We start from the raw sequence: 16,074 nt of genomic DNA on the forward strand, positions 1-16,074 counted from the left end.
TGTGTTTGCTTTGTGCCTCACTTTTAAGTCGCTTCGGATTAACAGTATCTGCCAAACGAAAGGAAGTCTTTCAAAGTAAAACAGAGCAACTTGTTTTAGGGGGGTGGGGGGTGTTTTAAATGAGGGTTCATCAATCTCTCAGCAGATTAACAGACCTTGTAAATGTTTGCAGTGACCCCTCCATGGGGGATGGTTGACTAGTAGGATACTATGTGGGGGACTGGTCAAATGTATGTTTCTAGAGATGATGTTGTTACTATCTGCCAAACTACCTGTAAATAAATTCTCACTCATATTCTTAACCTCTTTACGAGGTACACTCTGAACAGATCGCCAGTCTATTGCAGAGTCCCATACACAGACAAACCACCACTCACTCTTGAAACTACGGGCAATTTAGAATTCCCAATCAACCTAACTCTGCATCTTTGGGCTGTGGCACGGAAACCCAGGAAGACACAGGGAAAACCTGCAGAAAGGCCCGGCCCATGTTCTTCTTGCTGAGAGGCGACAGCTATTACACACCCCCAAATGAACCGTGGAACAATGCCCCCATTAATTTAATTTTATACACTTATTCGCACAGAAGGGAAATTATTATCTGCACTTGAACCCATCCCCCTGGATGTGCAGTACGCGGCTTCACAGGCGTGTCTTGCTCAAAGACGGACCTGGTGATCTCCTACTTTCCAGTACAAAGCTTTACCTATTGAGCCCACTGCCTTAACTGTTACATTTCCTCATGCCTAAATATTATATATTATGTACTGCAATGCCACGCAAGTAACGTCATATTCTGACAGATAGGTAAGAAAGTATTAGGTTTATGCATCAATACTACTAGACAATATTCTTTTACACACATAATTGTTTGTTAATGGAGGACAGGTAAGGTAAATTATCAAGATGTTCTTTGGCAGGACGATGTGGAGAATCTAATGTGCTGTTCTTTATAACACAGCTTAACCCCTGTATTATATTACCTACCTACTATCAAACAAATGAGAACTCAAGGCCATAAAATAGCTGCTTTCAAATGTTCCATGGCACCGCATTGTCTAAGCTTCTATGATCACACTGAGATATCACAGAGACGCACACACACACACACACACACACACACACACACACACACACACACACACACACACACACACACACACACACACACACACACACACACACACACACACACACACACACACACAAATAGTTCACCTGGGAGGTTCTCATTCACATGCATACAAGGCTCAAGGCTAAATGCTACCATAGAAAAACTTTAGATGTAACTTGTTTCAGTCATAACTTATACAACTAGTCCTTGCACAATCATTTCCTCTTACTTTTGTGTACTTTTATTTTCAACATTCATTCATGCTGCCAAATATCACAGCTTGACTCAAGGGGCTTTACAAACGGCAAACTGTGTTACATATGACATCCTTTGTCCTTAGATCTTGCTTAGACAATGAACCTCCCCCACCCCTGCTTGCCCTGTACCTATTTAAAAGCTGCACAAATAAAATCTGTTCTCTGTAGTACAACACAGTTGTGCCCTGCAAACCTTCACAATGTGCATTTTAAATGGTAAACACCTAATATACATTAAAAGTAAGTAAACTTGCAAGCATGTTCAAGTGCTGTGTGCCACATAATAATAATCCATTTGCATTCCCTGACTCTGCAACTGCACACAATAACTCCAGCTGCCGTATAAGCTCACTTCTAAACATAGGCCAGTGAAGGGAGCTGTGCAAATCTCTGTATTGAAATACCCACTTGGCTCAGTTAAAGGAATAGAGGCTGGGCTTAGGGCGAGTGTAGAGTGGCACAAGTTGGAGCTTTGGACGTGAACAGGGAAACAGTGAGTGGGGAGTGGGGAGGGTTTGTGAGGTGGAAGCAAGAAAAGAGACTGAGCAAGAGGGAGAGAGAGAGAGAGAGAGGAGAGAGAGAGAGCGAGAGAGAGAGAGCGAGAGAGAGAGTAATGATCTACACATGGTTTCATGCTGAAGCCTCAACATAGTAACCACAGACACATGCTGGGGCCTCTGGGACTCATCAGCAGGACACAGCTGTGAGCTGGACAGCAGAATTCTATTAACACCGACTATGCAGACGTGCACTTACAAACACACACACACACACACACACACACACACACACACACGTGTAATAAAGGTATCTGACTGTCTTCTGCTATGCTCCAAATGTTACAACAATTACTTTAAGAGCCATTACCTTCCAATTGCTCCACTGCAGCACTGATACCTGGATTATATCACTTACTTCATTGAAGCATCTACACACTCTTTGGAACATCCTGATCCAAGACATTTTTTCTTTGAAACTCATTTACCTAAAAGTAACAAGAGTTTAAATAATAAAGGAATGACCACATGCTTTTGAACTGTTTTTCAATAGGCGATATAAAATCTGTTGATAATTGTTATTGTACAATTTTAAAATATACTCATTGCTCAGGTTTCATGAATCCCAAACCAGCACAGGTGCCCTAAGCTCAATGTAAACATGCACATGACTGGAGGACCGAGGCATGAATAAAAAAAAAATCTTTTTGAAATGAAAGAACTGGCGAAAAACTAATTAGCATCCAAGTTTAGCACCATTCTGATCTATTTGGAAACTTGAATAAGGGGTGGAACCCTGGGGTGCAGCCAAAATTAAAGCCTTTCAAACGATCCCTTTCTGGACAGTGGTCTGTTGCCTCCAATCCAGCCCTCATTCTCAATAACAGCCCTTAATGAACTCTGGCTTGCCAGTAAAGCTTGAAGTGATACCCCAGTTCCACACATGCTCTGTGTTTGCTTATTTGTGTGCACAGCTGAAGCCCTTTATTTGCCCCCGCCTTTGTCACCCAATATCACTCTCAATGGTTATATCATTTTGTCCCTCTTTCTCCCTCTTTCTGTCTGTGAGTGTGACATGTTTGTCTAGCGAGCGGAGGTAGTGATTTAGTGCTGCTAAGAATGATGACTCTGCCAGAGGGGCTGGCAGGGCGCTGTCTCACTGTCATAAGCTCCTCACTCCTGCCGTGTGGGGAGGAAGAGATGGAAGGGTGATGAAGTAAAGCAAAGAAAGAGAGGGAGGGGGGACAGGAGTAGATGAGACAGAGAAAGAGAGAGAGAGAAACTATCGTCTTTTATGGAGCCCAATCTTCCAAGTCTTACTCCTTAGGCCAACTTTACAGGATATATTGGACAGTTCCACACTACCCCACCCCCCCTCCCCTCCCCTCCAACTGCTCTCTTTCCTCAGCTCCTTTTCATGCTCCCCTCCTTTTTGGTTTCCAACAAGGCAAGCCTTTAGCCGAACTCTAGAGAGGTGTAAAAGTAATACCATGTCAACAAGTGGCTTTCACTCTAATACACTTCACGTACACACATACACGTGCGCTTGCAGCAAAAATTGGGGTCGATCAACTGCAAGAAAGACCTTAGCATGCACTGTTCCAAAGAGCATGCCAAAATTAGTTTAGCAACACAGAAAACCAAAGTCTGTTTGGCACAAAGGACTGAGAATATAAAAGGACAAACCATTAGCATCGCATTTTGCTAGGGGCATGAGCTCCTTAGGATTATAGAGGGTGTGCACACAAGTACGGCATATTAAAGGCTCTGAGGCCTTTACAGGTTGTACAACTGTGTACAGATTAATTTTGGCATTTTTCAACAATTAAAAACAAGGGCAAATACAGTGAAGAAGAAGAAGCACTGAAGGGCCAGATAGAGCCCAGCTCAACTTTTCAGACCTTTTGTTTCCTTATTCCACCGGTCGCATAGAGGGAGCGGCATTGCTACAGTGGGAGAAGTGAAAGGAAAACTGCATAGAGCAAGAAATAGCATGCAAAAGCACAGATTTGTAAAGGGGAGGGAGGGGTGAAGCATCAGGCAACCAAGAGAAAGAGAGAGAGGGGAAGCGACAGGGGAGGGAGAGAGGGGAGTGAGAAAGCAACAGACAGGGGGGGGGAGAAAGAGAAAGTAGCCCTGCCCAGTTGCCTAGGCAGAAAACTGCCCTGCTGCTGACTCAGGATTCTCTTTGTTTGACAATGCTCCCTCACTCTTGCTCTAAGCTCTAGAGCGAGAGAAGAGTAGAGAGAGAGAGAGATGAGACGGATGCAGAGAGAGAGAGAGCAGAGAGAGCGCTAGTCTATTGCAGAGAGATCGATCTAGATATCTCTGCTCTCTCTATTATGATATCTCTCTCTCTCTCTCTCTCTCTCTCTCTCTCTCTCTCTCTCTCTCTCTCTCTCTCTCTCTTGCACGTTCTCACACTAAGTTGTTGTTTTTATTAGTCACCATCTTTACTAATGTGCAGATGCTCTTTCTTTTTAGGATTTAGACACTTAACACATTAACTTCTCATGTTTTTCAGCTCCCCTTTTCCCCCCACAGACTTTGCCCTCGTCTTTTTGTTACAACAATGTTTGAACAATAATGTACAAAGTGGCCCCTTCTCATGTGTTGAAAACAGATAAAGGCTTAAACTCTAATAAATCTACAGTGGTTTCTTGTGCTTTTTCATGCTCCACTAACGCTGGTTCACGATCAGGACCAGAACTTTCATTCTTTTCCAGCAGTGGCAATTTCCAGATGTTGGCTGGCCAGTGGTTGGCAGCAATTATTTAGCACACACTCAGGTACAAGTTCCATAATGAAAGATGGGTAAATGGTAATGAGGAAAAAAGAAAAAAAAGATCTGAAATTTGGCATTCAGAAAGAAGGTGACAAGACATATAAATATTTAAATTTTTAAATAAGAACAAATACAGACTGGCACGCTACCAGTCGTCAAGAAGAGCCCCCTCTGAGAGAAAATAATGGTTGGCAGCTATAAGTATGGCAGACAAAGATCCTATAGAGAATGAGGCAGCACATGAACTAGGGAAGGAAAGCAAAAGAAACCGAGAAAGAGAGGATCGATGGGGATTCCAGCTGGTCATGGACCCATTCCCAGAGTGGCAATGCTGAGCAAGGATCACAATGACCCTATGGGGACCTGCCCAGAAAAAAGGGAGTTAAGGAGAGCCTGCCTGAGGGAAGGCAAGAAGGAAATGGAGCCAAGAGGGGAAGCACTGATAAAGCACGAGGCAGTTCAACACAGCCCGACAAGGGGAGGAGGTGGGCATGAGCAGCAAAAAGAAGAAGGGTAACGAAGGAGTTACACTGAGCAAATTCATTGAGTGGATGCATTTAACAGAGCCAATTAGCAGAAAAATCATGTTGCTACTATCCATTGTAGCTGTTAGACAAACATACTAATGCAAAATATTCGGAATTGGTTAATAGAAATGGGGGGAAAAGCAGATTGTCCTAAGGTCAGTGGAAAAATGAATAAAAAGAAGAATATCACAAGATAAATAATTTATATAATAATGGTTTTCTAGAATTACTGACTGTTATTTGTGAAAATAACCAGTGGAGTTTACTTGTTAATAAAAGCTACTTTTATCAATAATAGATCTCTTATAAGAGAATCCATATATGGTTATGTACCATTATTACTATGCACCTTCCAAAGCTTTGTGAGTGACAAGGTCTACAACACTGTGGAAGGGAAAACTGCAGGTACTCTCACAGGGAAGAGAAATTTTAGTTATTATACATGATACAGATGTCAGCAAGAAATAGGGCTTCAGCCTGAGGCTAACATTAAAACCATCTGATGATCCTATCTGGGCTGCCTGTGGTTGAGTATAACCTTCAAATGACGGCGCAGAAAGAAGAGGGGTGGAGAGGGGAGGAGAACAGAGGAGACGTACACATGCTTACCGTATCGGCCTGTACGGAAAAAAAGTCATTCTAGCAAAGGCCAAGTCATCTGTTTAAAAAAACAAGTAAAGCAAGGGGGATGTTTTCTAGCTCTTATCTCCTATTTTATAATAAAACACTCAGGAACTAATTTAGAATTGTCATCATTCAATAAGGTTTCTAAAGCTACAACAATCTACACAAAGTACTCATTCAACTCAAACTCCATGAATCACCAAACCAAAATTTTGAAAACGGTTTGAAAAGTTTAAAATATGTTAATACATGTGAGCATGAGAGTACAGTGAGGAGAGAAAAAACAAGTGCAGGGAAAAGGGGAGGAGGAATGGGAGGGGGACGCGGGGCGGGGAGAACGGAGCCAGAGGGTGCTTGCCTGGCACAATGAGTTCTACTTGTTAGCCAGTGACAGTGTCAGGGATCGTGACAGGGTCCAGACGCTAGACACCAGCTGCAGCGCCTTGTAAATAGACTGCTGTCTCGCAGGCACATTTGCAATGGTTGCACACACACAAACTCAGGCACGCATAGAGACGCACACACACACACACGCAGGCATGTGGGCACATGTATATACTATGGTAGGCAGACAGACAGACACCGACTTACTGTCTCTCCCTAATCTTGTAAAAGAAACAGTGAACCTCTTTGTGTCTTGTGTCGTGATACAACTGTTGTAAAGTGAAAAATGTGCCACACGCACAACATGTCTCATGTATCAACAAATCAATGAATGTGCTGGATAAAAGCTACATGTTGAGTTTTAATGGAACAACAAAACAGCAGGAATCTGGGTTCTTGTCATAAGCAACTCGCTGTAAGTACAAAGCGCCTCTTCCCTCAACACTTGGTGTCTGGTTGGGTTCCCCTTCACCGGTGATAATGAGGGGGGCAGCACACTACATCTGCCCCTCCCTGAGGGAAAAAAATAAAGAAGAGCAAGACAAGTTGAGCGTTTCAGGCTGAGAGGCGAGCTGAGCTGGACAGGAGGTGAAGGGGTTAAATGCGCGAGACTGATCCTGCTGAGCCAGCAGCAATACGTTAAAGTGCAAGGTTTCATTGTAGCAGATACAGAATGAAACTCCTTCCCATTAGTCACGCTAGTAACTGAAAAGACTCTGTGCGCTGCTTAACCCTTACTCCACCGCAAACCAACCACAGCAACACCGCAGGTAAAGCCTTTTTAATTGACAACTGGCCCTCGTGTTTCTGTGTAAGCTCATGTTAGCAAACTGGAGCAATTTCACTGCAGTAATGTTACTTTCTCAGACTTCATAAGACGTTTTTGGATAAATAAAAAAATATGAATGTAGAAAGAAACTCCGATGGAGTGACCTTTGAGGGGGATTTTCTTTTTCTCAACTTTTTCTTTTTCTCTGCCCCCCCCCCTTCTTGAGCAAGCCTCCCACGCTATGCTACAGTACACACTGTCTCTGAGGGGCTTAGGGAGGAGAAGGCAAAGCATACCCTTCCCCTAGTTAAAGCAGGGCAGAGCCATAATCATCATAATTATCATCATCATCACACTGCTCTAACCAAGGCACACCACAGCAAAGCAAGTGGTGCAACGACAAAACAATGGAACAAACCAACCACGTAAACAAACCCATAATGAGAGGATGTAAGGTGAAGTGGGTCGTTGCAAAAAAATAAAGGCGCAAGATGTACTCAGCTCTCTCTGTTGTAGTTTTAATAGCACAATAACTTTTACTTTTGTTTACACAGAGAAAATGAATGCAAGCTGTTCTGAGCGCCAAAACTATAATCTGGATATTTTCCTAAAAAACTACTGTAATCCATGGTTCAGAAAACCAAATGTAAACCAAAACTGTAAAGGATAAAAAATTTCCATAGCCTCCTTTGGGATGTTCATTTTCTAAAGGTTATATTATTGTAACCTCTCCAAATCACATACAAACACACCTTACTCATATGTGTTGGCTTAGAACCTTCTTCAGCTCATTTGATTTAGTGGCCCAGAAAAAAAGCCATTTGATCCTAATTAAATCAAAATGGAGCATGAAATGCTTGGTCATCAGCACACACAAAAAAGTCCTGGGTGTTTGCTTTCATTAGAACAGCACTGATATAGCAATTCCCCGACATCTCCACATGTACTCCAAGCAGCCCTAAATGTCCCACGAGGGCAGCGCAGAGAACTGGTAATATTGTTCCTGGCCAAACGTTCAGCGATAATACAACAACAATTACCATTCATCATTCTCTCATTTCCCGTCTCATTACAACTCCGGTTACCATCGGCAGCAGGTAACAAGAACACATGGCAGCCTAATGTGGTTTACAGAGTCGAACGATGTATAGAAAGCATAAGGCACGCTGTGAGCTGCACGACACAAACCAAACTGTGACGGAAAAGGTGAAAGCACACCACAGAAACTACACGTCTCTGGGACTCGACTGATTGAAAATGTCACAGTGTTGCTAGATGAGAATAAACGAGTTAATACACTAAAAAGACGCTCACAGGATCAGGATAATAAAAAAAAGTTGTTTTGTTGTTTCGTGAGGTTCACACTCCTAACACGGTTTAGATTAAGGAATAGTTTTCAGTGGAGAACATATACCCCCCTAACTACCTAAATGCAGGTTAGTGTTTCCCATTGTACACCGACTAATCTTAAAGGAATGAAGAAGGGAATACAAATGTAAGATGGTTTGGTGTGACTGAATAAGAGCTTTATGTTAGTTAACTACATTCAATGCAGCTATTGAGCAAACAGGAACTTTCAGTAACCTACAATTCACTACATCACTACAATTACAATTACTTCAATTACTTGATAAGAGGAAAACTTCCACTACCTTGTCAAATCATGGCACTTCATGAAGATTGCATTAAAAATTTTACAGTCTGTGCTCTTGTGTGACCTAGACTAATTTCACTGTCAGTTTAAAAGCACTTGTTATTTTGCCCAGTAACATGTTTGCACCACCTTTTAGTTCCTCCTGCTATTTGTTTTTCTTATTTTTTCTTTGTGCATTAGCAATAACCTCTAATTATTTAATATGAGCAATTTTGAGTTTCTACAGCTGCAAACTGTTGACACAGACTTTTCTTATACTTTCTATTGAGAAAGTCATTTTGGGGTATAGCAAGAGAAGGTACCTATGAGTAAAAGTTTTTTTTTCTTACTCCAGTCTTGTCACAGAGCCGCAGGGTGTTAAAGGAGCCCACAGCAAACACTTCTCCGTCTGGAGCCCAGGACAAAGAGGTGATCGGGTAATCATGAGGCGACGATGAGTAAAGCAGACGACCAAAACTGTCCCACACCTGTTGACACCATGACATGTGAAAATTAATTCACAAACCTGCGTTACCTAAAAGTATGCTAAAGCAAAGCTCACCTTGTATTTACAGTCCTCTCCACCTGATAGTATAAGGTCATTGACAGAATTCCAGTCCACTTTCAATACAACCCCATCATGAGCCTTCCACTAAATAAGTAGAAAGAGATTTTTGTCAAAGTAAAATGATCACGCTGTTGGTAGGTGAATTAACAAGTAAAAACACTTGCAGACAAAAGAGTAGCATTTTTTTACAGTTTTATAATCGGCCTAACTGAGAGGTTACTCAATTCCTATCTTGTTGCAGCTCTCTTTGTTTTCAATGCTTTTGTATCCTTTATGTTGATTTCATCCACCAAAGAGGTTCTTTGTATGTATTGTCACACCCCTTAAAGAAATGCAATACATTGTTCAACCAGTGTTTAACCTTGGCCGGTGGAAGCATGTGTGGCGGTAATAGCGGGGAGGGCGCGAAGGGTTGAGAGAATGCACATTAAACCCACCACTGTTTATCTAAGGTCCCAGGCGCTATTCAGATTCAAGAAGAATAATAAACAAATGTATACATGAACAAGAAAAATACTCAGTGGCGTGCAGGGAACTTAGTGTTGTATTCTTCCTTAAAGCAGAAGCAGTTAGCAACTTACACTAACCTATAGCATTTTCATTACTTCTGATTGCATAGCAATGTGAACTGGGTTACCACACAGGTAGAAAAGTTGATACCTCGTAGCAAACTGTACTTATCACTTGTTAGACCTTGATGTGTTTGCAGAAAGTGTGGATCATTAACACTGATCCATTACGATTCTTGTGCCAAAGCACAGCTTCTATCTGTTCTGTTTGGATCCTGTTGCTTCAACAAGTGGGTGGCGCAGAGCTAGGTGACAACAACTCTGAGTTTCTAACTCTGAAAAACTAAATAATCCCTGCATAGCAAATATTGTATAATGAGGTGAAGTCAGTTTAATGTTGCTTAATGAGCTGTTTAAAAATGATGGTGAACCTGAAGGCACATCAGAGTCAGTCACACACAATCAATGTATTTCACCCCCTCAAGACTTAAGTTGTCATGTCACATTATTATTATTATTAATTATTAGTATTATTTATTAATTACAGAACCTTTCAAAAAGGGATATTTTCCATTGCCAGTGCTTGGCATAATGTAAAGTAATCATTTTACAAAAAATGAGAAATTCTAGGCCATATAAATGAGATTAAATGTTCACATGAGTAAATTGCAATTTGGGTAGAATTACATTAGATTAATTTCCGCTAATCTATAAATATTTTCACTCAGAATATACATGCGCTTGTGATCCATTTGTGATCCATTTCTAAAGTGGTACTAGTGTTAGTTTACCTGCGTGACCTTGGCACTGGGCTGCAGAGGCTTGATGACTAACTGTCTTCCTGTTGTGTATAGGATCCTGTCGGAGTCTGAACCCCAGGCTACAGAATACACAGGAAACCCTGGAAGGTATGCAGATAGTAGATGACAATCAAGTATTACTTTCCATCCAGGAGCAAAAACTTGGAGCATGAGAAACTTATGGACTATAATGTCTTACCGAATTACAATGTAGGAATTGGTAGAAACAACAACAGTGTTAATACCCTCTCTCAAACTATCACTTTCTCACCTATAGAACAACACTTTGCTTGTAGGCACACCAGCTGAGAAAATCTGCCTAACCTCAAAACTATAAGCAGAAATGTGTGTGTTTGTGCTTACATGCACATGTGAGAGAAAATGTGTGTGTATGACTTGGGTTGTGGCTAGGCATGCATAGAGGGGAGGGTGCCTGACATTTAACCCCACTCCAGGTGCATGTGGTTGCTCACAAATGCCAGCTGGTCACATGATCTAAATCTGACAAAGGCGATGAGAGAGGTTGAGGCAAGTTGCTCTCTGCTCCCTTTTGCATGCTTACTCACTTCCAACCTCGTTAAGCTGCCGCTCTTAAAATGCCTCATAGTACCAAGTAAGACTGTACATAGTTATGACTGCATCTGCAGGGATCTAAGTGCCTTGATGAGGATGCATATCTGAGGCAGTGCTACTACTTCCAGGTATGGCTGCTGAGAAGCCCAACACCCAGCACCCCTTTCTCCAACCAGCCTTGGAAAACTCCTGCAGCATGCTGGGGTGGACGCCTGTTCCCAGCCAGGTTTCCACAGCACCCATCATTTACAAGACGTGACATCCATTTCTCCAAAAGCCAGCTTTCATCCAGCGCAACCTTTTTTTTGCCCCCCAACTGAAAGAAACACTTAAGAAGTCGACCGGCACAATGAATCAATTAATAAGTAAGCCATCTGTTATGTGAATGTGGATTGAGAAATCTATCATTAGGACTCTTTTAACTGTTTTTAATAAAACTCAACTCATATAAAGCTTTGAAACTTTATGGTGCTTTAAAAAAAACAGATTCACTGTTGGTTCTACTGAACACAATTACGTTCCATAAGGGCCAACACACAACACACACAATCATATAACCACGGTGAAGGAAAAAGATAACATTTCCTACTATACTGAATTGATCTGTCTCAAAAAAAAAGAAATTTTATACGTAGAATCATGTGTCACATGTGAGCCATATGTTCATAAATGCAATATTAATACAGAACATAGAATTAGGCCCAAAAAAGTATAATCACATAAATGTGAGGTGGCAATATATATGAAATCTGGACCATATGATGGTGTTTTTATTCTGTCTAGTGGCAAAAAGGGGCCAGACAAGGAGGTGGACATATGCACCACAGCAATCTAGGAAAGGGCTTTCCTGATGTGCACAACTGAAACTAATGCCGCCTCATCTTCATCATCAAGTCTTTAGTTATTGCTTTCTTCCTCTCTAACTTCTTCGTTCTGTCGCACGAGGCACTCTTTAAGCCAGAGGGTCCAACAGCAATCAGTGCTGTGTGTGCATGTGTGAATGTGCAAGAAAGGGAGTGTGTAATTAGTGGGAATGTGTTGTGTTGTGTTGACTAAATGCCTGCAGCTGGTTGGTCAGTGACTGGCTTCACATGACTCCTGCTGTTGGCTTCTATCGTTATGATGTTCTTTTCTTCTGTCTGTCTATAGCTAACAATGTACTCTAGATAGAGGAGAACCAGATTTTTTACCACTCTCCTAATATTTACAGTTGGTCACGTGCTGCCACTCCAAACATTCTACCACAGTCCACAGACGTACAGTCAAGGAAACTGAAGCCTCTAAATTGCCTATAGGTGTAAATGTGAATGGTTGTCTGTCTGTATGTTGGATGATGGATTGGACACCTGCCCAGGGTGTACCCTGCCGCTCACTTAATGACAGCTGGGACAGGCTCCAACCCTGCAGTCCTTCAAAAGCAGTTCAGGTGCAGATTGTTACATGTTGGGCCTCTGTCAGTTATAGTTTGTAATTCCACCAAGCTATGGGTATCTTGCCTCCGCATTAATACAGAAAAACTCCAATTTAATGTACTGAACTTTTTTTACTACCGAGAAAGTAATTGAAATATTACTTTTATATGGTGTTGTATTCACCGGCCAAAGATGCAATTGTTCAAGTTTCCACCTTTACAAATGTATTTTTGTGAATTCACTCATTTGATGGCTAAAACTGTGGCCCTGTCAACAAATTTAGCTGAAGTACTGCAAACAAGGTTGTTATTGTGATAAAGATGTGCTCTTCCCCGGTTATATATTTCGGTTTCCTGATTATTTAAAATCACTTAAGCTCTACAGGGTATGTTGATTTAATTCAGTTTTATTCAACAAAGGATTACATCCTTACCTTGGTTTGCTAAAGTTGAGCGTAGCATCCCACTTTTTGACCAGATCTTAATCTGCCCGTCTTCTCCAGCTTATATATTTAAAAAAGCACAAAAAAGTATCTCAGTGCTTGTTCTAGTAGGTTAATTAAATGCTTTTAGGGATGTTGTAAAAGCCCCTGTGAACTTTACCTGTAAGTAAGGCAGTACCATCATAGTTCCATCTTCCAGCCAAAACAGCTCCTTTGTGTGCTTCAACGCTCTTCTCAATGCGTCCGGTCTTTGATGCCAGATGGAACTTCCCTGTGAAAATAAAAAAAAAACTGTTACAGAAAGTCCAGACTCCAGGTCTGGGTTGTTGTGGGTGTTTATAGTCTATAATTCAAGAATACTGGTGTCTGAAAACTGGCTACCAGAGGGATTTCATCTTGTACACGAAGTACAGACACTATGGTATCATCAGTCTGACTGATTCAAGTTGCTGCAAGAGAAAATTGGGCTTTAAAACCAATGCAAATCACAAGCCATGTCGAGACCTAAGCTTTAAAACATGAATGTGCTATCAAACCCCTAAAAAGCAATTAGTAACACAGCTGTTCTTTTTTCAGCTACATTATGACCTTGTAGCATAAATCGTGCAAATTGAACTTTCCACTGGTTGAACTGGGGCAACTCTCCATTTGCTAGACAGGAATGGTGATCGAGCATGGACAGTTATTGAAGACACTTGGCTAACATATACTTTGTGGAAGAGTATATTAAAAAATTTTGAATGTTCTATGTAATTTCTGGTGGCCTAAAACTGCAAATCAGCATGCTGCTGCTCTCTCCCACTTCTAAATTTAGACACCTCAAACAAAAGTGGATGTTACTGATCCAGCAGGTAGTTAGTCTTAGATATGTAGCAGTACTCAAAGACTCATGATGAAAAGATGTGACCAATACTTTTGGCTGCCTGCTGCATTGTATCTAGCAGGTATTTTTATGATGTTGTATTCTGCAAAAATGTTAACAATTTGTTAGTTTTTACTTTACTTTGCTTTGTTTAATCTTTAATTCTCCGTTAAACTAATCGAGACTCTATAGAAATGCCACAGGGTGAAACAGAAGGATTAAAGGTTTGATGGCAGTGGCTGATTAATAATCTAATATGGTTAGAAAAGTCACAATGTTAATTTTAGGTCCTCTCTTCCCATAAAAAGCCTGGTTCTGTCTTCTTAACAACTTCATAAAAATCTCCTGTACCGTATCTAGAAAAAATGTGTGCCAAAATTTCATTACACACCAATGTTCACAGAACAAGAAAAAAAATATTTCTAAGTACTAAATATAGTATATATATACTGTGATATCTGTTCAATTAGATTAAAGCAAGAAGCAGTAAAAAGTAGTAAAAATGAGGCATAACAGATTTTTCACATCTCTTCGGTTTGCCAGAGAAAATTGCTGCTTCAGTTAGTGGGTGTGTTTATGCAACCCTACACTGCCATTAGTGTTGTGACCACACATTGCCTGCCATAATAGTACATCCACTTGGTGTGTGCCTATATCTAATATAGGCCAAAGAACACACAAAAGAGGCTGTGTACATTTACATCATGCTGACTGTGCCAAGTATTAGCAATGCAAAAAAAATTGTTTTAGTAACTTGACTGTTGAAAGTCAAGTATAAAGTAAAGCAAACACAAACAAACTATTATACAGCATTTCTCATTTACAATTTGCCCTGCAGATATACTTCTGTGTTTATTAACTGAATAAACTTGTCAAGCAAAACTGATATGCAAAATCTATGCAATTACTCAAACAAAACACAGCAATCTATTAGGCACTTTATCATCAAGTATCAATCACTTGCCATCAGTGCTGGTGACAACAAAGATCTCAGCCTGGGTCTGTTTCTTGCCGCCAATCGTTTTGGGGAACCAGTGAAGGTCAATGGGAAAAATATCTTCTGGCAATCTTACGACCAGACTGGTCTCACTGGTGAGCAGGTTCCACTTAAGGATCTGGTGGTCCTCACTGCATGAGTACAGTTCATCTGCTGTGGTCCAGCCTACACAACTGGCAAGTTCCTTATGTAGCCTGCTGTTAGGGAGAGTAATCCACTGGTTTTGTATTTTAACTTGTCATGTGTTTGTAATTGATAAAAGCGACTGAATAAAATCCAGATGTGGTGAACGTTTTTGTGATGATGAACGCATGAATTCAATTATAGTAATACTCTTGCCACTTCGAGTTGCGCTAACAATGACAATATTCATATTTTATATTACATTAATGAACATCCTAACTTAATAGAACCACAAATATGACGCTGAACATAACTCGACATCATCAAAAGGATATGTTTGGGCTCCTTTAACAGCGATGTTTTCAGTCTCATGGCGAAGGTTTCCGCGGTTGATTTCTAAACAAGCAAAGCAAATTATGTTTCGATTGCGCAAAAAATAACTGTATTTTCCGTCTAATATAAATGTGTAACAATAAACATCACAGGAGACCAAAACCATGAACTGTACTCCTTAAAAATAGACGAGGCAGGCTCCTCTTAGGCAGCTCTGGGAGATGAAGCAAGCGTCTGCAGTTGCTACGGTACCTGCCACCGTTGCTAACGTGACTCCTCAGATGTCCCCGAGCTTTGCCTGTGACTCGAATGCTAACGAGAAGTTGGTTTGAGAGGATAAGGCGGACATCGTTCTGTCGTATTCGACTTTACCGCGGAGCAGCCGTAAATGTGTGCGTTGCATTTACTCAAGCCAAAAATACACGAACTGTCATAACAATGCAAAGCAAGCCAATTAATCGCACATATGAAGTTATCGTTAACGTTAGGATGGCTAACTTTAGGTAGCCATTTAATCTGGGTCAGAAACAGCTTGAAAATTAAGGCATCGCGAGAGTTGCAAATCTCGCTTCCAAGACAACGGATATTTCAAGTTAGTTTCAGGAACAACTGACAACTGTTTATTAAAAGTGTTAAATCTGCACGTTAAATATAACACACGCTACTGTTAAGCGTTATTTAATATTTCCTTATATGTAAATTATTAGTTGAGGAACGACTTCACTTTTAAAGCAGAGAACCGTTTGAACGCGCAGAAACAACACTAGGCTTTAAATCTCCCACTAACGTCTTATATATATTATACTATTTTAATGGTTAATATTTGTTAGTTTCTGCCTGTTTTGTCCCATCATAACAGTTTGTT

The 16,074-nt window shown here is 40.9% G+C and overlaps 1 protein-coding gene across 5 annotated transcripts in view; it reads right to left on the minus strand.

Annotated features, from left to right (window-relative positions):
* The window catches only part of ift80 (intraflagellar transport 80 homolog (Chlamydomonas)), a 30,270-nt gene extending 14,518 nt beyond the window's left edge, over positions 1 to 15,752 (minus strand). For 4 of the 5 annotated variants that reach the window (XR_008696511.1, XR_008696512.1, XR_008696510.1 and 1 more), the window contains exons 1-8: positions 15,462 to 15,752; positions 15,209 to 15,272; positions 14,721 to 14,939; positions 13,055 to 13,165; positions 12,886 to 12,954; positions 10,459 to 10,568; positions 9,153 to 9,242; positions 8,941 to 9,078 (exon numbers count right to left, since the gene is read on the minus strand). Coding sequence is in view for 2 of the 5 variants with exons in the window: in XM_055514151.1 (XP_055370126.1) it covers positions 8,941 to 9,078; positions 9,153 to 9,242; positions 10,459 to 10,568; positions 12,886 to 12,954; positions 13,055 to 13,165; positions 14,721 to 14,939; positions 15,209 to 15,248 (777 nt within the window). In the remaining 3 variants the exon portion in view is untranslated. Of the gene's footprint in view, positions 1 to 8,940; positions 9,079 to 9,152; positions 9,243 to 10,458; positions 10,569 to 12,885; positions 12,955 to 13,054; positions 13,166 to 14,720; positions 14,940 to 15,208; positions 15,273 to 15,384 lie in introns of all 5 variants that reach the window. The other variant, XM_055514152.1, reaches the window with a different exon arrangement.
* Between the last annotated feature and the right edge of the window lie 322 nt (positions 15,753 to 16,074).

The sequence above is a fragment of the Betta splendens genome, chromosome 13 (genome assembly GCF_900634795.4).
Source record: "Betta splendens chromosome 13, fBetSpl5.4, whole genome shotgun sequence".
NCBI classification, from domain to species: Eukaryota; Metazoa; Chordata; class Actinopteri; order Anabantiformes; family Osphronemidae; genus Betta; species Betta splendens.